Source organism: Drosophila tropicalis, unplaced genomic scaffold (assembly GCF_018151085.1).
Source record: "Drosophila tropicalis isolate 14030-0801.00 unplaced genomic scaffold, ASM1815108v1 contig_796, whole genome shotgun sequence".
NCBI classification, from domain to species: domain Eukaryota; kingdom Metazoa; phylum Arthropoda; class Insecta; order Diptera; family Drosophilidae; genus Drosophila; species Drosophila tropicalis.
In genome coordinates, this window is record NW_027173284.1 from 31,815 (window position 1) to 59,284 (window position 27,470).

Here is a 27,470-nt window from a genome sequence, read left to right on the forward strand (position 1 = left end):
CGACATTCAAAGCAAATGTCGATGAAACGTCCTCTGATACGAACGCAAAGAAGACCTGCCGACGTACCGTCGACGTTCAGAGGAAATTTCTTTGCAAATGTCCCTCAATACATTTTCGACAAACCATCCGCGGACATACCGTCGACTATGTCGCTCAGTTGTCCCGATTGTCCTTATTGCTAGGCCATCTAATGTTAAATGTCGCCGCAACTTAAATGAGCGTGTCGCCGCTGTGTCCCTTAAGACAGCGGACATGTCCCCGTAAACTCGACGGAGAGTCTCCGCAGACACGTACTGCAGGGTATTGCTAGGCCATCTAATGTTAAATGTCGCCGCAACTTAAATGAGCGTGTCGCCGCTATGTCCCTTAAGACAGCGGACATGTCCCCGTAAACTCGACGGAGAGTCTCCGCAGACACGTACTGCAGGGTAGATATGTGTGCGAGCTATGAGCATTCTCTTGCCACCTCCCTCTCACTCTTAGTACACTTACACATAGCTCCGATTCAACCGTTTTTTTGTCGTTCCCTCATTTACACTGATTTGAAAGTGAAGTCGTGTATTGGGTTGCGTGTTATTGTATTTTTTTTTGTGCCAAAAAAAAAGTTTCCAGAGTGTGTGTGAGAAAAAAAACCAGAGGGCCGGGGCTAGCTCCGACCGCGTCAAAGTTTGTATAACCTTGCAACTTTTTGGTAACTCTTTCCTTACCTATTAGCCATCAATGTGGAAGAACATTTTATCCAAAAAGGCTTATATTTGCGAAATAATGGCCTACAATCATTGTTGCTATTGGACAAATGTGTGTCCACATTGTAAGGCAAACGTTGTTTTGCCATATAAATAATATTCTAGTAATTTCTAGTGTAGACCAAAAACAGCTTACTTATTGTAAGTATGTGTGTGTGTTAGAAATCATGCCACGCTTTGCAGTGTATCCGCCCGTTTAGGAATCTTTTTTCAGTTTACCCCAACCTCCACTATTTTTATTTTGAGCATACGAATAAAATTGCTTCGATGATGGACCTGCTTACGGAGGTATATATTTTCGATCGTGCATTGGCTTCGTCTCTATCATCCCCGATGAAGTACATTTGAAGAAATTTATGTTCACTATCTGGGAAGGGGAGCAGGGCGCCAACTTTGTGATAGATTTTCTGTTTGACTTTGAAAGTTGACATGAATTGGGCAGTCACAATTTCCGCACCAAATGACGTCATTTGGGAGCAGGAATTATATTTGTTTGATAGGAAATAATTTGATTCAGCAGTAGATCCGGAAAGTAGAGTTCATAGTCGCTATGGTGGTGTTTCAAGTTGAGGTAAATTGATTTTGCCTCCAGCACAACACATTCCTTTCGTTTCATTATTGAACTTTACATGACTCTTCTGGCCAATGACGACATAGCGGCTGGAGCCATAATCAACAGCTGGGTCATATCGAAATGCGCGGGATTCAGCTACCCGTTCAGTTTACTTTTTAGTGAAGACCGCCACGCTCGGGCTTGCAAACGCTCATGCTGAAGCCTGGCTGCATGCCTTTCGGCATGAACTTACTTTGAACGCAATCAAAGATAACGAAACAATATAATACTGTGGAAAACAAAACATTTAGTGACAAAATAAAATATATATATTGTGGAAACCTTGGAGAAAATCTAGGCCAACGAAACAATATAATATTATAAAAACATTTTGTGACAAATAACGAAACAATATAATATTGTAAAAACACTTTGTGCAAACAAACAGAATTATTGTGGAAACTTAAAAAAAAAAAAAAAAAAAAAAGATAACGAAACAATAAAACATACACCATTAAAATGGCACAAATTAACGAAATACAACAATGCATTCAAATGCTAACATCAATAATAATATCCAATCAAGAGATGCATTCTAATCCAACAACAAGGGAGAGAAACAGCATCGAGAAGGAAACAAGGTACTTGCCGGTGTTCACTGGACAGGAGGGAACGTTACATGGTTTCATTTCGGTAGTCAACCAAATCATGGAGGAGTATGATGATAACGACCAGGTCTTCACTGTTATATTCAACACCAAAATTCAAGGTCAGGCAAGAACTATGCTTAATATTAACCCCCCTACATCTTGGGCTGATTGCAAAACTCGTCTTCGACATCATTATCGCCCAAGAACGGATCAAATGGGTCTAACCAGAAAAATTAATAACTTAAGGGTAACTACCGTTCGAGATCTTGATTTTAAAGTAAGAGCAATTGTTGAGGAAATTACTGATTTTTCGGTCTTTGAAAACAATAGCAGATTAGTTGACATATTAAGTGGTCTCTTAATTCAAAGAGTAAAAGAATTATCTTGTGGTCCAATGGCCATTGCCTTAATGAATAAAACAACATTAACAGATATAAGAATTGAACTTGCAAATTATATTGGTCTGAATTATGGAACTTTAAATAAAAAACTATTATTAACCAAAAATGACAATGACCATAGTACATATAACAAACAGACAACTAATAAAAATACAAACCAAAATACTGAACAGAGTCAAAATGTAAAACAGTCTCAAAATCCCAATAGACAACAGAGTCAAAATATTAGACAGTATCAAAATCCGAATAGACAACAGAGTCAGAACGTAAGACAAAATCAAAATTATCAGCAACCACAAAATTATCAGCAACCACCAGCAGAAGCAATGAGTGTAGATAATATAAATGAGGAAGTAGTAAACAGCACAGATAATCAAGAGTTTTTTACCAACTAGCCTTGGATGAAAAAAAAATGTTTATAAAAGGAACAGTAGAGAAAGATACTTATATTATTTTAGTAGATACAGGATCAACCATAAGCATTTTAAACACAACTAATGTACATAATTCCAAATACAAAATAATTGAAAAATATTCAAAAACCATACATACGATAAAGGGAAAAATAGAAAGTGACAGTTACTTAGTGAAAACAAAAGTGACAAGGGAGTTTAAATATATAAATTATGCAAGAACAAAATGGGTGGCTATGCCCCTGGAAAAATCATATGATTTTCTATTGGGCATGGACTTCATTCAAAGAAATTTTGCAAATATCGATTTTCAAAACAAAATTATTAAACTTAACAATGGGGTCGAAATTCCATTCCTTTCCAAACAATCAGAAGATGTTTGCGTAATGGAAGTAAGTGAAATTGATGATCTTAAGTTAAAAGAACTCAATACTGAGGAAGAACAAATAATAAGAAATCTTTCAAAAAAGTACGAAAAGTTATGTTTCAAAGAAGGGGATCACTTAACAAATACTAACACTATAGTTCATAGCTTAAAAACTACTACAGACCAACCTATTAATTCAAAACTCTATCGGGTCTCCCCAAAATATGAAGAAGAAATAAAGAAACAAATAATTTACATGGAAAACAATGGAATTATAAGAAAAAGCAAAAGCAAATATAGTTCTCCAATATGTGTCATACCTAAAAAATGAGATAGCTCTGGAATTCAAAAGTATCGTATTTGTGTAGACTATAGGCGTTTAAACCAAGTAACCGTTCCAGATAAGTACCCAATACCTATCATGGACGCTGTATTAGACAAACTCGGTAAAGCCCAATATTTTACTACATTAGATTTAGCAAAAGGCTATCACCAAATTTTAATGGCAGAAGAAGATATAGAGAAAACAGCATTCATTTCACCAATGGGTTTATATGAATATGTTAGAATGCCTTTTGGGTTAAAAAATGCCCCAGCCACATTTCAACGTTTAATGAATGAAATACTGAGGGATTATATAAACAAAAGTTGTGTTGTATACATGGACGATATTTTGATATTTTCAACAACACTTGAGGAACATAAGATTGCTTTAGAAAACATTTTCAAAATACTTAGAAATCATAACTTAAAAATTCAACCAGACAAATGTTCCTTCATGAAACAATATACTGAATATTTAGGACACATTCTCACAAAGGAAGGGATTAAACCCAATCCACATAAAATAGAAGCAATAAAAGCAATGCAGCTACCTAAAACAGAAAAGCAATTGAAAGGATTTCTTGGTATGACAGGATTTTACAGAAAATTTATTAAGGACTATTCCAAAATAGCTTACCCAATGATCAGATATTTACAAAAAGGCACACAAATTAATACAAATGACCCACAGTTTATAGATGCCTTTGAAAACCTTAAAAACACTTATAAGCTCATATCCAATCTTAAAATATCCAGAGTTTGATAAACCATTTACCATTACAACAGATGCCAGTGACTTCGCAATAGGTTCAGTATTGTCTCAACAAGAGCAACCAGTTGCATTCCTTTCAAGAACTTTAAATAAACATGAAAAAAATTACAGTACAATTGATAAAGAATTTTTATCCATTATACATGCAGTAAACTATTTTAGACACTATTTGATAGGTAATAAATTCCAAATTATAACAGATCATGCTCCGATAAAATATCTAAACTCAAAATACAAAGGGAAAGAAATGACAGCAAGACACCAAAGATGGATTTTAAAATTACAAGAATTCGATTATGACATAATATATTTGAAAGGAAAAGACAATAAAGTGGCAGATTTTTTAAGTAGACAGGAAACAGCTGAACTAATAAACTAGGATAAAACAAATGAGTCAAACTTTGAACTATCAGATACACAGCATTCAGCAGAGGAAGGAGGATTTACAAATTTCTATATAAAAGACGATATTGTAAACAAATATAAAACTCAGATAATAGTAACTTATACAACAACGGACAATATTAATATTCAGCATGGTAGAAAAATAATAGAAGTAAGCCCAGCAGAAACAGAAATTGAAATCGAAATCAAAATGCAAAATAATATAAATAAAGGAACAGTAGGAATTTATTCAGAAGTTCCAGACTCAGAATATTATAAGATACAATGTATCTTAATGAACATTTTTTCACACTGTAATAATATAAAATTTTTTAAATGTACTAAGAGAGCTCAGGAAATTTCAAGCGAGGAAGAGTTACACAAACAAATAGCTATTTACCACACCAAAGATTTATTACATAGCGGAATAAATGAAGCTTTTAATTCGTTAAAGAACAAAATATATTTTCCAAAGCTAAGAGACCATATTCAGTTGATAATTTCAAATTGTAAAAAATGTAAGGAAATTAAATATGACAGAAAACCAATCAAACCTAAGTTTCAATTCACAGAAACACCGGATGTTAAAAATCAAATTATACATTTAGACATATTTCATATAAAACATAAATCGTTTGTTACAATCATAGACAAGCTCACAAAATTCGCAGTCGCTTATAATATAACAGATAGAAACTGGAAAACTAAAATGGAAATTATGATTGAACACTTTGCCAAATTCAATAAGCCACATAAAATAATAATGGATAATGAATTTCGATCAGAACAGATAAAACAATACTTAAACAAAGAACAAATAGAAATCCATTATACAAAGCCAAATTCACATACAGGAAATACAGACATAGAAAGACTACATTCTACTCTCATTGAAATAATAGCAGGAATAGATGATGATTTATCAATTTCATCCAAAATGCAATTAGCAATAACAGCTTATAATAACCGTTATCACTCTACAATAAAATGTACACCAAATTATGCAAAAAACATAGAAGATGAGGAAAAACTAAAAAACACTATTATCAAGCACAAAGAAAAAATTTTAAGCAAACAAAATAATACAAGAGAAGATTATGAGGAGGAAAGACAGGAAGGACCAATTAAAAACTATAAGCGAGTTAGGCATAAGGATGAACCTTATTTTAGAATTACAACATTAAATAATATTCATCCATGTAATATAAAAAAGACCGTCAAAGCAGGAAAAAATTAATTTCCAACAAAATACAGATTGACATCCTTGAAACAAAAATTTTTTCTCTTATCCTCAGATTTTCATAATTTTTTACGTTATAATGTGTGTTCAAGGCAGATTACAAATTGAACCAATTTAATCAAATGCAGGATATGCACCTATACAAACTTATTCCACGGAAATAGTTAATTAAACAGTAATTATACTACACATTATTAATATCGACCCTTTAAGTAATATAATAAATCAAATGGAGACAAACATTAAAAATTTTAACATCACAGGAAAAAAAGGAGCTATTAGCCGAAATAAATCTAATTAGAGCTAAAATAAAATCCGTAACCCCAAACAACAGAATAAAAAGAGGAATGTTAAATATTGTAGGAACAACATACAAATGGCTTTTTGGAATTATGGATGATGAAGATAGAACAGATATTTTGACCAAAACAACCATAATATTATACAAGACATGAACCAACAAATTGTTATAAATACACATTTTAATAAAACAATACACAACTTAGCAGAAACAATTAAACAAGACAGAACAATAATCAAGGACATACTTACAAGCATGGACAATCAAAATCAAGAAATAGAAATGAAAATACTTCATAATGACCAAATGGGGAAATTAAAAAATATAGAATTCAAAATAAATTATATTCAGGAAAACATAGCATCAGCAAAAAATAATATAATCGTACCAGAAATTTTATCAGAAGAGGAAATAAATAAATTTGACATTGATTTTTATAAATTAAAGCTAATCCGTTGGGCATTTTAAAATATAAGAATAATTGCATCATAATCGCAATTAAAATCCCAAAATCATTTATAACCATAGATGTCAAGTTAATTATTCCTATACCAAATATAGATTATATACAAATAGACCAAGAAAATCAGTTAATTGTAGAAATAAATAATAAAACATTTACATATGAACCAAACAAAATTTTAAAAGAATTAAAATTAAGTAAAAGTTGTACCATTAATAATAATTGCAAATTTATATTCAACAATATAACGAGTATCGAAGAAATTGACGATGATACAATTATAATCAAAAATGCCAAGAATACAAAAATATATCAAAATTGCGATAAAAGAAATATTATACTTAAGGGAAGTAACTTAATTCAATTCGGTAACTGTAAAATTCAAATTCTAAATGAAATATTTTTTAACGAAAAAACAGAATTTCACGAAAAATTTTTTTATCCAACAGAACTATTGAATCAAACCTATAAAAACACAATTAACTTTGATCATGTAACAATAGATAATTTTGACAATTTAAAAGAAATCACAGAACTTAAATACGAAAAGAAAATGACAAATGGCATATTTTTAACACTTTTTATTATTATTATTATTATATGTTTATCCATTTATATACATATATACTGTAAAAAGAAAAATATAAACATTAATGTAAACAGAATTCAGGAGAATTCATACTCTCAGAGGGGAGGAGTTATGCCATTAGCAACACTTCCTATAACAGCCGACCCAAGAGGTCTACACTCCACATTAATGTAAACATAAACAATACCATTCCATTAAACATAGAGTGTCACAAGATAAGTGACAGTTTCCCTAAACATAGAGTGTCACAAGATAAGTGACAGTTTCCCTAAACATAGAGTGTCACAAGAAAAGTGACCAGAAGAAAATATTATAAACACTTAGATGTAAGCCAAACCAGAATATGATTTGATTCAATAAAGCAGTCTTGATTTAACCCTCAACCAGAACAGACTCAATCTTAATTCGCGTCATGCCGTGACCAAGGAAAATGGGTTTCATTTTTATATATACAGATTTATAAAATTTTATTGAATTTTTAAAAATGTATTTTATAACCCAATATTTTTTAGGTGACAAATAAAAACATAGTTGAAAATATTTTACGAATTTTGGGTGTGATTTGCAAATGGATGAACCAATAATGAATGAATTAGCATTTGGGGGACTAAACACGTTGAACTGTGTAGATCATTTAATTCAGAATGTTTTTGTTAAAGCTGTGGATAAGGTTCCAGAAATGGAGAAGACAGTCAATCGCTGCAGCAAACTTGTGAAGTATTTTAAGAAGTTAGTCCTTATAAAAAGCATCTTAAAGAGCTACTGCCCAACCCGTTGGAATTTTAAATATATTTAAATCGTTTGAGTTCAACTGGATGGAAATATCCAACATTTTAATTAAGAAGAATGAAATAAGTAGGATTCAAAATATTAATTTAAGCGATGTAAGCGCATTGGCAAAACTTCTAGCCTGTTTTGATGCGTGTTCAAAAAAACTTGAGGGAAGCAACTATCCAACGTTGCACCTAGTTACACCAAATATCTATAATTTTAAAAAAATTTAACAACTAGTGATAACGATGTGGAAATATAGTAAAAATAGCTCAAAGTCATCTAACAAAGTTTCATAACATTGCCATTTTTTTTATTTCCGCCCACAAGTAAATTATCACAATTTACTGAATTGGAGAAGGAAAAGACTATTGAACCCTTGAAGGTATTATGAAAGATATTTACCTAAGAACGCAAACTGAAAAAATTGATAACATTATTCCATCTAGCCAAGAAATACATATTTTCGGGGATTACGTACAATTATCCAGATTAATAATATCCAATCTATTATAAGCAATGAAATTCAAACATATCAAAATGTGAATTTTCCATATAGCGCATAGTTCGATGCTCTGAGTTGTTGGAAAAATATCCCTTACTTCTTAAAATATTACATGTAAAATATAAGCCATTCCAGTAAACAGTGCAGCATCCGAAAGAGCATTCTCCGTTGCTAAAAACCTTATTAATTATAAAAGGGTGTAAAAACGCAATTACAGATCAAAAGGTAAATAAGATAATGTTCTTTCACTCAAATGTATAAGTATATAACGAGTTATTTTCTGAAATAAATTTGTAGTAATAAAAACTATATTGGGTATCTTTTTCTTGTATATGACATTTTTATTTTTTATTTATGTTTCTTATTTTTATTTATTTTTTATGCTTCCTACTTCCATTAAATTTTTCTTACAATAAACAAATAATCACAACTCACAAGTGTAGTAAAAAAAACTGTACACCAATTTTAGTGTACTCATTAACTGCTGTACAACATAAAACTGAGTAAGAACAAGAGTTGTCGATACAACAAATTTGAACAGTATTCATGCAGTTGTTTAATGTAAACCAATTTTTTTAAAAACATATTTGTTATTATATATTCAAAATATAACATATTATTTTTATCACTGGTGTGTGGTTTACCTAAGCCGGCGAAACGACTTACTATATATTGTCGTTTTAGCACATATGTTTTGTTAAAATTGTTGTGTTCTTGGTTTGGTAATGTTTTAAAAATAAACAAATGTTATATATCACATTTATTTATTAATTAAAGAACAGCTAATTTTACAAAAAATTTCGTGGTTGAGCTAAACGGTTTCTACGAAATAGTTAGGCATGTGATATCCAAAATATATGCGAGTGCAAGGGAAAAATTAAACTAACAGGAGTTTTGATGGATGACATAACGTTGCTGTTATACAGGGTTAAAAAAAATTAAAATCAAAAATCGAAATATATAACGTTGTCAACTTTTACTTCTTACTTTGAGATGTCTTATTTGCTTGGAATGCCGATGGGTATTTCCAATGGGAGTGTCTCTAAAGAAGGAAACATGATTTATTCCTTTAATCTTTTTATATATGTGGGGTTTTATTTACGATATAATTATAGTCTAGGGGGTTTACATGATAATACGACTTCATAGAGATTACACTATGCTAAATAACAATCGACGTTTGGCTCGGCTCAACTTTGGCGTCCGACTATGACGCTTCGTCTTTTTACGCCCGACTTTGGCGATCGACTTTTAGTGTCCGACTTTGACACACGACTTATAGCACCCGTCTAATGGTACTCGACTTTTAGTGTCCGGCCTTGACACTCGACTTATAGTACCCGTCTATGGTACTCGACTTGACCTTGCATCCGACTATGACGCAAGACCTCAAAACACGTCCGTCTTATTCAACGCGCAAAAACCAACTCTCTCGTCGTCATCTCTCATTCGTTCGTCATCCCTCTTGATCGTCTCTTCTTACACGCTCACGTTCTCTCTTTGATCGTCGTCTCGTCTCTCGTCTTCGTTTACAGTGGGATTGATGCACATCGCAAATCCACATCCCACATTCGGCCATTCTGATTACGCATTCGACCCGAATGCTGGGTCATCTTCCTCGTCGTCTCGGTTTAGGCTCCAGGGCTTCATGTACTCTGCACATGTTGACGTCACTTTAGGCCCTTCGCACTTGCCAACTTTTTCGACATCGTATGCGTTGTTGTGCTTCACCTTCTTAATCTGGTAGGGTCCAAAATATTTCGGTTTTAATTTGAGACTACTCCCGAATTGCGTCCTCTTAATTGCAACCAGGTCGCCAACATCATAAGATCGAGCTTGCTTACGACGTAGGTTGTAGTACTTCTTATTTTCGTCTTGGATCTTGGAGATGTGTGCCTTCGCCTTGGCACGGAGCTCGCTTCTATCGTCTGTAAATATTGCCTTCGTCTCTTGGTTGATAAAATCTCTCAGTTTATGGTCATCGTTGGTCCTCATCTTTACGCCAGTTAGTAACTCAAATGGAGAAGTGTCAATACTTCTGGTGTACGTCGAATTGATAGCCTGCTGAACTTTGCTAACATGTCGATACCACTTCGTCGGATCATCAATATATTTATGGTCTTTGTGAATCGACTCGAGAGGACCTTCATGCTTGCCAACTTCACGGCTACTGATAATACAGGGAATACAGCTTTTAATAAAAGAATCTTTGTAAATCAGCTCTTTTGTCTGTGTTGCCCAGAAATGTCCTTTGTTATGGGCCTGACCAATAATCTGATCCTTTACTGCGTTGGGGACAACGTCATCCTTCTTTACAAGTACCACCGGACATGTGTACTCGGACGTTGATTCTTTAATTATGCCATCAGCCAACCATTCTTCGACTTTCTCGTTCACGCACTCTGCCACTTCTTCATTGGTCGTCTTAGTTGCTACCAGTTGACAATTAGATATCAAATCGATTACATCTTTTTTAGCACTTGTGCTTGCCGTTTCGTCTTTATTAAGTTCATCTTTATTATTTGCGACATCAATTTTTAGAATGTTTATTTTATCACTTTCATTTTCGAACTTTTCTACTCTTAGACCATTTCGACTAAATATAATGTCAGCTTGCAAACATAACTCCTCGCCTATGATCATTTCGACATCTAACAATCTAATCGGAACTACAAGAAAATCTAGCACGAACGATTGGTCGTCAATCAAAACAGAATTCACGAAATGTCCAATTGGTTTTATCTTATTTGATTCTCCGCCACCGAATCCAATTAGAAACCCGTCAAAACTACTCAACTCGGGTTGTTTCAAACGTTTATACAAATCTTCGCGAATGATACAAAATTTACTTCCGGTGTCGAACAATGCTTTACACTCAATGTTGTCAATTTTAATAACTTTACAGGTTATTTCTTCTTTCGACTTAAAACTTCTTGTGTTTGGTTCAAATTGACTGTTCATATCTCTTTTATTACAATTTTTAGCTATATGACCAAATCCATTACATTTGTAGCACTTTCTACCTTTCTCTTTATCATCACAATTTTTCGAGTAATGTCCTTTATTTCCACAATTGTAACACACGACATCGTTTTTAACATCTTTATTATTTCTTTTCATCATTTTGTCTTTCACTTTTGCACTGTTCTCGTCGTTTTTGTATTTACCATTGTCTTTCTTACTTTCTTTTTCACTCATTGTTTTATACTGCTTTAATTTCTCTTTAAACTCATTTAAATTTTTCGCTCCATATAAAATCGACTTATTCTCACTTTTTTTCATCAATGCCGTCAATCAGATATTCTATTAATGAATCGTCTTTTATTTGTCCACGTGAAGCTACATCTTTCATTCTGTAAAAGTACTCAAAAAACGCACTCATTGTTTTTACGCTTCATTTTCATCAGTTGCTCATGTACGTCTTTACTACTCACGCACGATTTGAATTCACTCAAAAGTGCTTTTTCGAGAGAGTTCCACGAATTTATTCCTCTCTCACTCAAGACAAACAGTTTCGCGATGCCTTTTAACGCCTTCTTCGCGAACAGAAACTTTTTGGAAATCGTTCCAACACATCAACGTTGCTTGCTCATTGAATTCGTTAATCCAAACTTCTACTGCAATAGTATTAGTGCCGTCAAAAATACGAATGTTCTCTTCCACGTCACGAAAACTAATGGCAAAACGCGGCGTCATCATTCTATCTCTCTCTTCGTTTATTCTTCTGTACTCATCGTTGTCGTTCTCGCTTGCTCTCTCGTGCGGCCTGTTCCTCCAATTTTTCTCTGTTGCTACGTTCCTCTCTGTAGCTACCGATTCATGATCTGTCTCGTCGTTTATTTCATCATCTACTTCGTCGTCTGATTCGTCTTCGTCTTGTGATGCCAACAAATTGTTCAGCTTCAAATTCATGAAAATATGCAATGCTAGGTCGTCGACACTGTACTTGATTCCCAATACATTGCAAATCGAAACAAGATCACCGTTCGTCAAATTTCGTCGTACATATTCCGCCTTTGCTTCGTACTTTGCGTTCGTTTCATCGAAATCGAAACCAGAAAATTCTCGAATTCTTTTGCGGTTATTTCTATCTCCCTCGCTCTCATAGATAAATTTATGCAATGCTCTGATATTGTCTGCTTTACCCGTTTTCAGAGTATCACTTATTAAATCATTTAAACACGACATAGTTAATTTTTTTATTTCACCACTAGCAGAGCAGGACCGACTTAATACGACACGATTGTTCGAGAAAAAAAATCACTTTTTTTTTTTTTTTTTTTCACTCTTCTCCCGCACGAACGCACAAAAAATGTATGTGAGGTAGTCTCTTGTATCCCGCACTCTTTCTATCACGACAAAATATGTGAGGAAACTCTTTTGTAACCACTCTAACTTGAATCTTTCCCGGACGAGCACCCAAAATATGTGGGGTTTTATTTACGATATAATTATAGTCTAGGGGGGTTTACATGATAATACGACTTCATAGAGATTACACTATGCTAAATAACAATCGACGTTTGGCTCGGCTCAACTTTGGCGTCCGACTATGACGCTTCGTCTTTTTACGCCCGACTTTGGCGATCGACTTTTAGTGTCCGACTTTGACACACGACTTATAGCACCCGTCTAATGGTACTCGACTTTTAGTGTCCGGCCTTGACACTCGACTTATAGTACCCGTCTATGGTACTCGACTTGACCTTGCATCCGACTATGACGCAAGACCTCAAAACACGTCCGTCTTATTCAACGCGCAAAAACCAACTCTCTCGTCGTCATCTCTCATTCGTTCGTCATCCCTCTTGATCGTCTCTTCTTACACGCTCACGTTCTCTCTTTGATCGTCGTCTCGTCTCTCGTCTTCGTTTACAGTGGGATTGATGCACATCGCAAATCCACATCCCACATATATATTGACTTACTCAGTAGTGCAAGCACCTAGCCCAATATTATAATTTGATATAGACAGATTTGATGGGATACTCTTTAAATTTTGTAGACAAATTTTTGCGTTTTCTATATCCTGCTCAAGACGCACAACTGGAAAGACAAGCATTTGAAATAACAGACTCGTTAGGATCGCAGCATAATGCGCTCTTGCAAGTACAGCACTGTTGATTTGATATTGTCAGAGCCACAGGTGTTGGTTGTGAATGACATTTACCATTGTTAATGTCCCTTAGAATTGTATTGAATAGACATCCGGGTAGAATATTTTCTGCAGCAGCAAAAATTCGTTTATGCATGTAGCAAAGTTCTTTAAAGTCTAGAGTGTGCAACCCATGATGGTATAGCTTATGACAAATTGCGTAGAAACGACTTTTTGGTACATTGCACTTACAAAAGCAGAACCCGCATTCCTAAATGAACATATCGAGAATTTTGCGAAGTTCTTTTTCTAAGCCAACTCCATCGACCTCTCCAGCCGTCAACGACTGGACAGTATGCTTTACAAATTCGTCAAACTGTTCAGAAGTATTTTCTTTTAGGTCGCGCGCCATATGGTGCTGGCCTCTGGTTCTGTCCCTAACTTTTTCGGTATTTAAACTAACTGCGTTACCGTCACCAGGCACGTCGTCGTCACGAGTCCCTTTTCTTCTCTTTACATTTCTTTTCCCCGAATATAACATCTGCTGATCGTTTATCTCTGAACCTTTAAGTTGTAAATTATGGCCAGATTTAGAATTAGATGTATTACCAGGTAGCAATTGATCTCTTTTGTATTCCTCCTTTTCACCTTCAGAATTTTTTTCCTTTTTAAAATCAGGCTCACTTTTGCTTTTTGCTGAAATTTTCTCTGACCCTCCTTCACTAATTTCTCTAGAATTGCTTGGTACCTTTGTGGTTTTCCGTGCTGGAACCGTCTCATGGTCATTAATTGCAACTTTATCTCCATGCTCTTTTTTGGGCTCAACTCTTTGATTTTCTTCATAATTATCTCGCGAGTTGTCCGTTTCATTTTTTGTACTTCTAACTTCCGGCATATTATTTATTTTAGCTTCGGATTTGTCTTCAGGCTTTTCTTTCATATTATATCGATCTATTTCCTGAAGCTGATATTTTTTCATTGCCTATAAAGATATTCTCAAGACCTTCTTGTTTATCTTTTGAAGTTTTTCTGGGAATATCTTTGTCAAGCTTGGAAATTGATTTAGGTAGATGCTTTTCGTTAACTTCATGTCTAACCTTTTGTTTTGAACCTTTTTCTGGCTCTTCTAACACTTGTGGAATATTGTTCTTTGTCGTTACAATGCTCCGTTTTTGTTCCATTTCTTTGAGTCTAATGTTTTCTCCGGGTCCATCACTATGCCTTTCTTTAGATTTGTTTTCAAGTTCGACATCCATTATTATCTCTGAGTTGTCTAAAAGATCCAGTGGCTTACGACCATCAGCTTGCGTCGTTCCCCCTTGTTCATTGCTTAATTCCTTCTTTTTTTTAGATTTTCTCTTTCAAATTCTTTCTGTATTAACTTAGGATCGCCGCCTTTATTATCTAAAGCATCGCTGAGTTTTTTATTCATTTCCTGCAACGCACTTATCTTTGATTGGCAGTCCTCTAGTTGATCCTGATGACTTTTCAAGAGTTTATTTGCTTCTGTATCTTTGAAATTATTTAACTGATCCTTAAGGTTATCATTTTCTTGAGCCACTTGTCCAATGTCCTGAATGAGACCAATACTCTCCCGCATACCGTCCTCCATTAATTTTGTGTTCTCGTCCAATTGTTGAACCTTTCGATCCAATTCATTTAAGCGTTTGTTATTGTCAGCAGTATCCTGACAAAGACATTCGTTCTCTTCCATCAAGTCATCTAACAAAGTTTCATAACATTGCCATTTTTTTTATTTCCGCCCACAAGTAAATTATCACAATTTACTGAATTGGAGAAGGAAAAGACTATTGAAGACCTTGAAGGTATTATGAAAGATATTTACCTAAGAACGCAAACTGAAAAAATTGATAACATTATTCCATCTAGCCAAGAAATACATATTTTCGGGGATTACGTACAATTATCCAGATTAATAATATCCAATCTATTATAAGCAATGAAATTCAAACATATCAAAATGTGAATTTTCCATATAGCGCATAGTTCGATGCTCTGAGTTGTTGGAAAAATATCCCTTACTTCTTAAAATATTACATGTAAAATATAAGCCATTCCAGTAAACAGTGCAGCATCCGAAAGAGCATTCTCCGTTGCTAAAAACCTTATTAATTATAAAGGGTGTAAAAACGCAATTACAGATCAAAAGGTAAATAAGATAATGTTCTTTCACTCAAATGTATAAGTATATAACGAGTTATTTTCTGAAATAAATTTGTAGTAATAAAAACTATATTGGGTATCTTTTTCTTGTATATGACATTTTTATTTTTTTATTTATGTTTCTTATTTTTATTTATTTTTTATGCTTCCTACTTCCATTAAATTTTTCTTACAATAAACAAATAATCACAACTCACAAGTGTAGTAAAAAAAAACTGTACACCAATTTTAGTGTACTCATTAACTGCTGTACAACATAAAACTGAGTAAGAACAAGAGTTGTCGATACAACAAATTTGAACAGTATTCATGCAGTTGTTTAATGTAAACCAATTTTTTTAAAAACATATTTGTTATTATATATTCAAAATATAACATATTATTTTTATCACTGGTGTGTGGTTTACCTAAGCCGGCGAAACGACTTACTATATATTGTCGTTTTAGCAGATATGTTTTGTTAAAATTGTTGTGTTCTTGGTTTGGTAATGTTTTAAAAATAAACAAATGTTATATATCACATTTATTTATTAATTAAAGAACAGCTAATTTTACAAAAAATTTCGTGGTTGAGCTAAACGGTTTCTACGAAATAGTTAGGCATGTGATATCCAAAATATATGCGAGTGCAAGGGAAAAATTAAACTAACAGGAGTTTTGATGGATGACATAACGTTGCTGTTATACAGGGTTAAAAAAAATAAAATCAAAAATCGAAATATATAACGTTGTCAACTTTTACTTCTTACTTTGAGATGTCTTATTTGCTTGGAATGCCGATGGGTATTTCCAATGGGAGTGTCTCTAAAGAAGGAAACATGATTTATTCTTTTAATCTTTTTATATATATTGACTTACTCAGTAGTGCAAGCACCTAGCCCAATATTATAATTTGATATAGACAGATTTGATGGGATACTCTTTAAATTTTGTAGACAAATTTTTGCGTTTTCTATATCCTGCTCAAGACGCACAACTGGAAAGACAAGCATTTGAAATAACAGACTCATGATGATCAAGAATATAAAAAAGAAACCAAAAGCCGCTGTGGGTCAAACAGTCTTACCTTTAAGCATAAGTTTTTCCTCGTTAGGATCGCAGCATAATGCGCTCTTGCAAGTACAGCACTGTTGATTTGATATTGTCAGAGCCACAGGTGTTGGTTGTGAATGACATTTACCATTGTTAATGTCCCTTAGAATTGTATTGAATAGACATCCGGGTAGAATATTTTCTGCAGCAGCAAAAATTCGTTTATGCATGTAGCAAAGTTCTTTAAAGTCTAGAGTGTGCAACCCATGATGGTATAGCTTATGACAAATTGCGTAGAAACGACTTTTTGGTACATTGCACTTACAAAAGCAGAACCCGCATTCCTCAATGAACATATCGAGAATTTTGCGAAGTTCTTTTTCTAAGCCAACTCCATCGACCTCTCCAGCCGTCAACGACTGGACAGTATGCTTTACAAATTCGTCAAACTGTTCAGAAGTATTTTCTTTTAGGTCGCGCGCCATATGGTGCTGGCCTCTGGTTCTGTCCCTAACTTTTTCGGTATTTAAACTAACTGCGTTACCGTCACCAGGCACGTCGTCGTCACGAGTCCCTTTTCTTCTCTTTACATTTCTTTTCCCCGAATATAACATCTGCTGATCGTTTATCTCTGAACCTTTAAGTTGTAGATTATGGCCAGATTTAGAATTAGATGTATTACCAGGTAGCAATTGATCTCTTTTGTATTCCTCCTTTTCACCTTCAGAATTTTTTTCCTTTTAAAATCAGGCTCACTTTTGCTTTTTGCTGAAATTTTCTCTGACCCTCCTTCACTAATTTCTCTAGAATTGCTTGGTACCTTTGTGGTTTTCCGTGCTGGAACCGTCTCATGGTCATTAATTGCAACTTTATCTCCATGCTCTTTTTTGGGCTCAACTCTTTGATTTTCTTCATAATTATCTCGCGAGTTGTCCGTTTCATTTTTTGTACTTCTAACTTCCGGCATATTATTTATTTTAGCTTCGGATTTGTCTTCAGGCTTTTCTTTCATATTATATCGATCTATTTCCTGAAGCTGATATTTTTCATTGCCTATAAAGATATTCTCAAGACCTTCTTGTTTATCTTTTGAAGTTTTTCTGGGAATATCTTCTGTACCATCTTTTTCTAATTTTTCTGGTACTTTGTCAAGCTTGGAAATTGATTTAGGTAGATGCTTTTCGTTAACTTCATGTCTAACCTTTTGTTTTGAACCTTTTTCTGGCTCTTCTAACACTTGTGGAATATTGTTCTTTGTCGTTACAATGCTCCGTTTTTGTTCCATTTCTTTGAGTCTAATGTTTTCTCCGGGTCCATCACTATGCCTTTCTTTAGATTTGTTTTCAAGTTCGACATCCATTATTATCTCTGAGTTGTCTAAAAGATCCAGTGGCTTACGACCATCAGCTTGCGTCGTTCCCCCTTGTTCATTGCTTAATTCCTTCTTTTTTTTAGATTTTCTCTTTCAAATTCTTTCTGTATTAACTTAGGATCGCCGCCTTTATTATCTAAAGCATCGCTGAGTTTTTTATTCATTTCCTGCAACGCACTTATCTTTGATTGGCAGTCCTCTAGTTGATCCTGATGACTTTTCAAGAGTTTATTTGCTTCTGTATCTTTGAAATTATTTAACTGATCCTTAAGGTTATCATTTTCTTGAGCCACTTGTCCAATGTCCTGAATGAGACCAATACTCTCCCGCATACCGTCCTCCATTAATTTTGTGTTCTCGTCCAATTGTTGAACCTTTCGATCCAATTCATTTAAGCGTTTGTTATTGTCAGCAGTATCCTGACAAAGACATTCGTTCTCTTCCATCAACTTATCTAGCTGGCCATCCTTTTGGTATAGTAGGTTCTGGAGGCGATCCAACTCTCTCGAACAGTCATCTAGCGATTTAATATGGGGTGCACCGGGTGACTTGTTTAGATTAATTTGTTTAAAGCAATCTGCCTGATAACATAGTTCGTTCATGATGTGATCGAGTGTAGCCCCTGTGTAAACTGCTAAATCGTCGCCGACATCTGGACACTCTGAGGAAGAGCCAATACAATTACCAGGCCGAATCGTAAACTTCTGGTTGAGGTCGCAAACAATATTCTAATAAAATTTAAAAAAAAACAAGTTTGTCGAAATTCAAACAATATTTTAACGAAATCTAATTTTATGAAAAAGATAAGTATTTGACAATAAATTATAATAATATAGTTAGTCTATGACACAAACCTACTACCTTTTGTGGATAATATTATCGCAATTTTGTTCAAATCGGAAATTGTATTAAGGTCACAAAATTGTTTTAAATATTTTGGAAATATATGCTTTCAGTAGGAAAGGGATAGTATTATTGTGAAGTAAACAAGGGAAAGAACAAACTGTGTCGTTTAGTCTAACATTAAGGTAGATAATGTTTACGTTAATTAATTTAAGTATGGCATAATATTAAAAAAATAATATTGGAGTTTTACAATTGTTACCATTAGTTGTTGGTATTGGCAGTCATATGCATTTAGGGCATTGTCTCGCTTTCGCAATTCACCCCGCAGTACATCAATTTCCTTAACCTGACATTCAGCCCGCTGAGCCGCGCACGCGGCCGTCATTAGCTGTTGTCTCATGTCATCACAGCGACACTAATAGCGGTATCGGTTAGTAGATTTCTGGATTCAAATTTAATGCCACGCACTTACCTTTAAAAAAGCCTCATTGCATTTACACTTGTCTACCTCAGATTCATAGTACGTTTGCATTTCCTGCATCTCAATCTCCATATCATTAATATACTGATCCTGTTCGTTTAGATTTCGAGATAGGTCATCAGAGACACCTTCCGCCAGATTGGCCTTTTGCTGCAGTTCGTTTACTTTAATTTCAAGATCAGATAATGCCTCAATTTTCTTACGCAGTGCGTTGCGCTCGGCAATAATTTTATGAATGTTATCCACACTTGTGTCCATTGAAAACATCTTGTCACCTCTTTTTTTCTTTCTTTACCTTCTCCCTTTTTATTTGTGCCGGTCCCCTCGTAGGAATCAAATCTACCACTTCCACTGTCTGAATTAAAGGCACCAACATATGCGCCTAGTTTGGAGGAATTCAACTGCTTATCTCCGGCTTTAGGCAGCACATTTAACTCCTTGGCGAGGTTATCTATCTTATTTTGGAGAAATGGAATGTCATTGCTTTTTTCGGGGTCTATTATCAAAGATTCCCTCGAGCAACGCTCAAACTGTTTCTCAATGACTCGCCTTAGTATGGAATTTTCAGCCTTGAGAATGTCGTGGGTTTTGATCATGTCTTTAATGAACTCTTGCAACTCGTTGAGCTCTATTACGTCAGCAGGAAAGATGCTCTTAGCATCCGCTAACTTTTTAATCGTTTTCTGAATGTCCTCGATCTTCTTCGGATCGCACGGGTGGGATAAAATACGTTTTTATATCGTCGTTATTATTTTTGCTTGTTTTAATTTTATCATCAGACTTAATTAGTTGGTCAGGAAGGATATTAGTTTTTACCATTAATTCATGCATACGGTAAATTGTGGCATCAGCTGCAGTTATTAGACTGTCACCATCTAGCGGATAATTACTATCTTCAGCACCATGACTAACAGCTTGGCTACCATATCCGCTTGGTTGGCTACCACTACTAGAAGAAACTTCTCTACCACCATTTTGGGCAGTTTTATCTCTGAGTCGATTGTTTATATTTATCTTCGGTTGAGCTACAGCCCTTAAAGTAATGTCTCCGTGGTCAATACCCTGGTTACGTTGACCATCGGCTGGTGTATTGCAAGAAACCAAATCTGCTACATAACGCGACTTCTTGTGTACATCTGCTGCCCAAGACCTGTCATCTATAGTCGAAGGGTAGCTTTTTAGCTTGACACAAACTTCTTGGCATTCAAAATCGTAGGACTGATTCATGAACGGCACATTAAAGAATTCTTTTTGTGTGGAGAACGCCATCGGTTACCTTAAAATTAAATTATTAAAGCACACGAGTTTAAATTTTTTTTTATTCAATATGTGTTATGTTTGAATGTAATAAAAAACTTTCACACAACATGTGGTAGAATCTATTCAACTTCTATGGAATTATCAGAAACACTTTTAGAAGTGTTTTGAGGTACTAGTTCTATCTGACCGGCTTCTCAATCAGTAATAACTACACGCCATCTATGATGATGAGAAATCTTGAAATAAGTTACAATGTCTACTAGATATCAAAAGCTTTCCTAAAATATTTGGCAACTTTTTTGAAAAACGGAGCCGTGTCCAAAAATTCTGTGGACCGATTTTAGTGATCTTGGTTGTCTGGACTGAGATCTTCCAAAAGAAAAGTCACACTTTTAAGTATTTTTACCTATCATAACGGTTCAAAGTCGGATAAAATTCAAGACGTCCAATTTAAAAAATTCTTTATAAAAACATGCTGACAGATTTAAGTTTTTTGGGTGTCGTATTAAAGGTAACGGAGGTAGTAAGAAATGATAATATAGATTGATTAAATTTACATGGGTGTATCCAATAAGGGTGCAATGATCATGACCACATGTTAAATATGATGAATATGCAATAAAGAGTAATATCTACGAAACTAAAAAAAAACACTAAATATGTTAATTTACATTTTTATAAACTACTCGACATAGATTTAAAACTTCTTTCAATAGGGTAAACTACCGATAGCATTACAATACCATTGACCTATCGCTGTTTCACGAAACCATCGATATTAACAATACTTCCATCTATTGGAACCCTAGTGTCCAATATAGTGCTTTATATTCATAAATATAAGACAAAATAAAAGTATATACATATATAGTTGCTAAGAAGCACAATTATACGATTTAATAAAGAAGGTAGGTTAATTAACTGAAGTCGACTATAATAAGCTGGAAATTGTACATTTGGATCCCAGCGCAATTTAAGAAAGGAAAAACGAACGAAAAAGGAACGAACACTCTTAGCCGTACTAAAAGTAGTCGATAAATGCTGATGGATGTGATCAAATTTGGGAAAATCGTTTAAAGCTGCAGTAAACTCACCAGTATTAAATTTCGACAATAGCTTAGCAAATAACGAAGTCTTTGAAAAAAATTACTTTTCGTGAATTTGCCGCTTGTATGGGAGCTATATGATATAGTCGTCCGAGATATACAATTTCTGCCGTATACACAAGCTCACATGCAAAATTTCAAATCTATAGCTCCAACGGTCTAGAACAAGGACAAGGCTATGTGAACTTGTCTTGGCATGCTGATTAAGAATATACTTTATAAAGTCGGAGATGCGTCCAGAAGGAAGCATAGAAATGCGTTGCACACTTCTGACCAAAATTAATATAGCCTTCTTACAAGGGTATAAAAATGCCCGGCACTTGGTGAATTTCGAATTTTTGAAAATAAGAACACCCCTAATGTACATACATATGTGTGAAAATCTCCCAATTAAGATACTTAAAAAAACTTTTGCGTATTTTTTATTCAAAAGCACCTATTTCGTGTACTTAGTGTTTAGTAGGGGGTCAGAAACTTCCTTCCTCAACGCTAACTCCTCCTAGACCGTAAGAGCTACAGAGCTGAAATTTTGCACATAGGCTTGTATATACTGCAGGGGTTGTATAGCCGGATCGGACCACTATATCATATAGCTCCCATACAAACCCTAAAGTAACGAACAGTGACTTTTCTCAATAACTTCGTTATTTTCTGTGTTTTTACGGTGAAACTTATTAGAGAGTTTCTTACACCTATAAACTACTGTGCCAAATTTGATAAAGATCGGGTGACTATATCATATAGCTCCCATAGGAACGATCGGTGGAAAACAGTGACTATGATCAATATCTTCATTATTACCTATGATTGTAGGCCATTCTTTCGCAAACATAAGCCTTTTTTAGATAAAACGTTTTTCCACATTGATGGCTAATAGGTAAGGAAAGAGTTACCAAAAAAGTTGCAAGGGTATACAAACTTTGACGCGGTCGAAGTTAGCCCCGGCCCTTTGGTTTTTTTCCTTTTAGTCGAAAAAAAATCTCAAAAAAATTTGCGGCCGATAATGTTTGATGGGCGCGGAACTCACCTAAAGTTATCAGTGTGATGCTCCCATATAAGCATACATAGCACCATACAAGTGTCATAAGAGTGATCGAGATGGCATGCTATAAAAAAAAAATGTCAGTACATTGTGAACACTATTGATGTTATATTACAAAAAAAAAAAAAAAGATGAATAGAATCAAATGTTTCTTAATTAATGGTTTTAACTTAAATTTTTATTATAATCACTGACTAAATCACTTTTTTTTTACAGAGGCGTATTATTTTTGTATAAGCTAAAAAAACTTGAAGCAATGATTGTTTTTCCTCCTCGTTGTTTGTGAGAACAACTCCTGCATAAATTTGACTCCTCTTTCCGCCATATCATTTACCACATGAAGATCACGGTAGCTTCCAGTTTGATGGATCCAGTCCAAGAAATGTTTGTGGTAGCTTAGCTTTCTCAAAAAAATCCTTTGTTTTTGATGACACAAAGTCAGACAAGGAGTATTTTTGGAAGTCTACCAAATTAGAGTAATGTCAATTATTTTTCAGTTGAACATTTGGTTCCTTTGAGTAAAGATTGCTAACCATACGAATTTTTTTTTCAAATTAGACATTAAGTTTTCGGCAAGGTACCATAAATGATTGCTAATTTTGTTCAATACTATAGACGAGGTTTCGGTGTCAGTACTTGCATATTTTAAAAAATTGTACATGGTTAAAGTCATGGAAAGGAGCCTCAATAGCGTTTGTACACTTAAAATTTCGTGAAGTCCTGGCTTTCTGCTCCACAAATTTGGACACGAATTGTTTCATCTGCAGAGCCACTTTCAAATTTCTCTTTTTTTCTAATTTGGCCATGATTTTGAAAACCTTTCAAATATCGGAACTTCTGCTGCAGATGTGTAACATAGGACTTTGGTTTGGTGGTCACCTTGGCTTCAAATGTATTAGCCTTTTGGGTGACTGGAAGTGGATTTCGTGGAGGTTACGCTTCGAGCGTACGAATTTCTCATATTCCTGCTTGACCCTCTCCCACAACGCAGGAACTCGATCACAACTGACTTGAAGCGTAATGAAGTGAACAATGAAGTGATTTGGGTGTAGACTTCAACTTGGAACGCTTTGGATAAGCAACAAAAAAAGATTGAAAATTCGATGCCAACCGCCCCGCGAGGAATGGTACGCAAAGTAAGGAATGCGCTTTTTTTCGGAACAGTGGAATTGGGATGGACTCCTTGCGAAGTTTTTAATCTGTAAAGTGAAACGGATGGAACAAGAATTTACCAAAATAATGAAAAATTAATTTTGCCGACAAAATAGAAATGTTCTTTGCCCTTTGAAACGAAACGGAATTCGAACGGACTCTTGAATGATCGGATACGCAATAAAAGGACGCGGAACACAAATTCTTAATAAATGAATAGTTGTCGACTTTTTCTCACCGTGACCCTTCAGCATATATACCACATAAAGTGCCTGCTAACCTAGGGTATACAGCACAGCTACCTTTGATCGATTGCTTTGTTTTTTATACCCTTGCATAGGGTAATTTAAAATTGGTCAGATGTTTGTAACGCAAAGAAGGTGACGTTTAGGACCCAATAAAGTATATATATTCTTGATCAGCATGAGAAGCTGAGTCGATATAGCCATGTACGTCTGTGTGTCTGACCGTCTGTCCGTCCGTGCGTATGCGTTTTACTCTGCCATCTTAAGAGCTTTAGGGCTGTGTTCTGTGCTTTTTTATTATCTGGAGCAGATGAAGTATGAAAATTATCAGGATCGGACTACTATATCATGTAGCTCTAAAAGAAACATTTTTATTAAAATTGGAGTATCGCTTTGAAATTTACATATGTGATAATATTAGATATAAAACTCCAGATCCCAAAATTTAAATCGGATCGGATAAACATAATACAATATAATTAGCTCTGCTCCCAGCTCTGCCGGCAGACCTGCTTGCTGCCTACTACGTCATACGTTGCTTGCCGTCGTGACGTTTATGAATTAGTACTTAAAGGCGTGCTTGAGGCGAATATCAATCAATTAACTACAAGCCCAGACCTCCCGTAATTGAAGAAAAACATCGATCTCGAGAAAATCCAAAACTGTACAGAAAAGCTATCTTGTTTAATGTTTCGGAAATTGACAAACTGCTAGAATTATACAGAACTGAACTCTGTTGGACGTATGTCTGTTCAACGTGACATCCTATGTAAAACCCTGGCTCCAATGTATTTTAGCAGTAAAGGCGCCGTATCAGGATTTTTGTTTTTTGAAGGCCATGAAAAATTGAGAAACAGACAAAATTGCGTAAAAGAACACAGACAGGTATGTATATCCCGACTGTAAAAAGCAAACTTTGAAAACAAAATTGGATGAGATGTGTGTTTTATAATAAAAAGAAAATAAATACGAACTAATATATAATATAGATAGTGATAATAATGTAGTGAGCCAATAGGTTTCTAACAAACTTTTAATTTTAAAGTTTTATATTTAAGTCCTTAGAGTCAAATGGAACAAACGGGTATGAATATTGAGAAGCCTGGGACAGCCTATTTTATATACATTTTTGACGATGCACAATGGAGAAAGATTATATTCATTTTTTAAAATTGAACACACATAGTTTTAAGTAACAGAATTAAAAACAAAATCGCAACATATTAAAGGACTTCGGGTGTTATTTATTAAATGAACCATAATTGTTCCCGACCGAGGCGTTAACATGAAAGCAGCACCTTTGTCCGACTTTCTTATCTTACTGAAGAATCATACAAGAGTGCGATAAAACGATGACATACCAGCCCCATCAATTGCGGGAATCGATCATTTTTACTTACATCATCACCCAGGCATGAAGCAATTGTCATGAATAACGATTGTCCGTACATCAAACGATTCATTCTTAATTGGCGAGGTCCAAGAAGGGTTTTTATGAAAAATTACCCAATCTTCATTCGTTGAATTCAAAATATGAACTGATTTTATTAACAACAATCCAAAATCCAGGCGCGTATACAGGGGGAGGTTTCGGGAGTTTATTCCATTCCATTCCATTCCACCCCTGACCACCGATCAGTGAATGATATTTATTTTTCTGTGATTTAACCAATTGAGTGTAAACATTAAAAGCGTGTAAACTTAAATATAGTGAGTAAACACTAAAAAGAGGTAAGTAAAAATTGTCATATCGAATACTACAAGTTGGAATATCAAGTGAATCATCATGTTTTGGATTTCCTCAAACTTACGGTTATAAAAATATATTACATTTCATTTAGGAAACTTCTAAACAAACTGATAAGCAACAAGCAGAGGCGCCCGATACAGCATCTTCACTCGAGCCCAAAATTGCACAGGTATTTAACAGTCATCAATTGTACCTTTATTCCATTCAAAATTCTCCTACTTGTAATACACGAAGTTACAATTACTAGCAATAAGAATCGTAATTTTCACAATGCAGCTAGGAAAAGCAAATTGTTTTCCACTTTTCCATATCAATAACTTTGTAATTGAAAGTGACAAATAGAAATTTCGGATCCAGATAAAAAAAATGTTTGCAGGTTTCCCCCGAAAGACATTGTTACTTACTGCCGGAAAAAACTCAACTTTTAAATTTTCAACATCAAGCAATCGAAATTTAAAATTTCAGTTGTCTTGGTTGCGATCCTATCAATGGTTATCTTACTCGGCTGAAGAAGATAGAGTTTACTGCAAATATTGTGTATTTGGCAAGGGGAGTCATCAAATTGTGAAAACTTTTGTGGGGGCACCGTTCAGGGACTGGAAGAAAGCCCTTAAAATGTTCCGAGATTCATCGATGAAGAGAATTTCAAATCTGTTTTTAAGAACAAAAAAGACGATATTTTGAGTGAAATCGATTTGAGTCGAATGAAAATGCGAATCGACAATAGAAATTGAAAAGTCAAAATGTTTCGTAGTTATCGCTGATGAAACCATTGACGTCAGCGGAATTGAACAATTCTCAATCTGTGTGCTATATACCGAAAATTCAAAAGAGGGATATCGACTTCAGGAAGATTTTTTGTGTTCCATACCTGTGAAAGATGTAACCGGGAAAGGGCTCAGCAATGCACTTCTAACAACTCTGAAAGAGTTGAAAGTTGAGTCTTCTTTAATGGTTGGACAAGGTGAATTAAAAAAATGAGTACTTTTTTTTTTTTTTTTTTTTTTTTTGACGTTGACGATACTATGCGCAGTACGTTCAAGTGGCCCCTACGACACCAGGACATAGCCTGTTACGCGCGAGCCCAAGCAGATAACTGCCCACCTCCCACCCGACCGACCGAGGGGGTGCAGCCGTATAACGCACGGCACGAATCGCGTGGACAAATACACAATAGAAAAAACAGACAAACAAATAATACTATAGCTATCTATTAACTAAATGGGATAGGATAGATGTTTTAAGCATATTAATAGAAAACTCTGAGCTGATTACAGGGAATAGAAGATTGTAATCAGAGCAGAGGACCCTAAAAGGTTCATGCATAGCATAGTTAGAAGAACAACGACTAAGGGTTAAAGGTATAATCGGATGTCTACTCCGTCTACATGGTACCGACAGATTCACCTGAGCTAATAACTCAGG

The 27,470-nt window shown here is 34.7% G+C and overlaps 1 protein-coding gene and 1 pseudogene across 1 annotated transcript; both read right to left on the bottom strand.

Annotated features, from left to right (window-relative positions):
* Positions 1-9,227: 9,227 nt before the first annotated feature.
* LOC137579812 (putative leucine-rich repeat-containing protein DDB_G0290503) lies at positions 9,228-20,928 on the bottom strand (annotated as a pseudogene).
* LOC137579810 (uncharacterized) lies at positions 16,270-17,647 on the bottom strand. Its single transcript, XM_068293620.1, has 4 exons — positions 16,826-17,647; positions 16,618-16,735; positions 16,509-16,563; positions 16,270-16,437 (listed from the first exon to the last, which is right to left on the bottom strand). The coding sequence occupies exons 1-4, from the start codon at positions 17,403-17,405 to the stop codon at positions 16,405-16,407; spliced, it is 786 nt and encodes a 261-aa protein (XP_068149721.1). The 5' UTR covers positions 17,406-17,647; the 3' UTR covers positions 16,270-16,404.
* Positions 20,929-27,470: the final 6,542 nt, after the last annotated feature.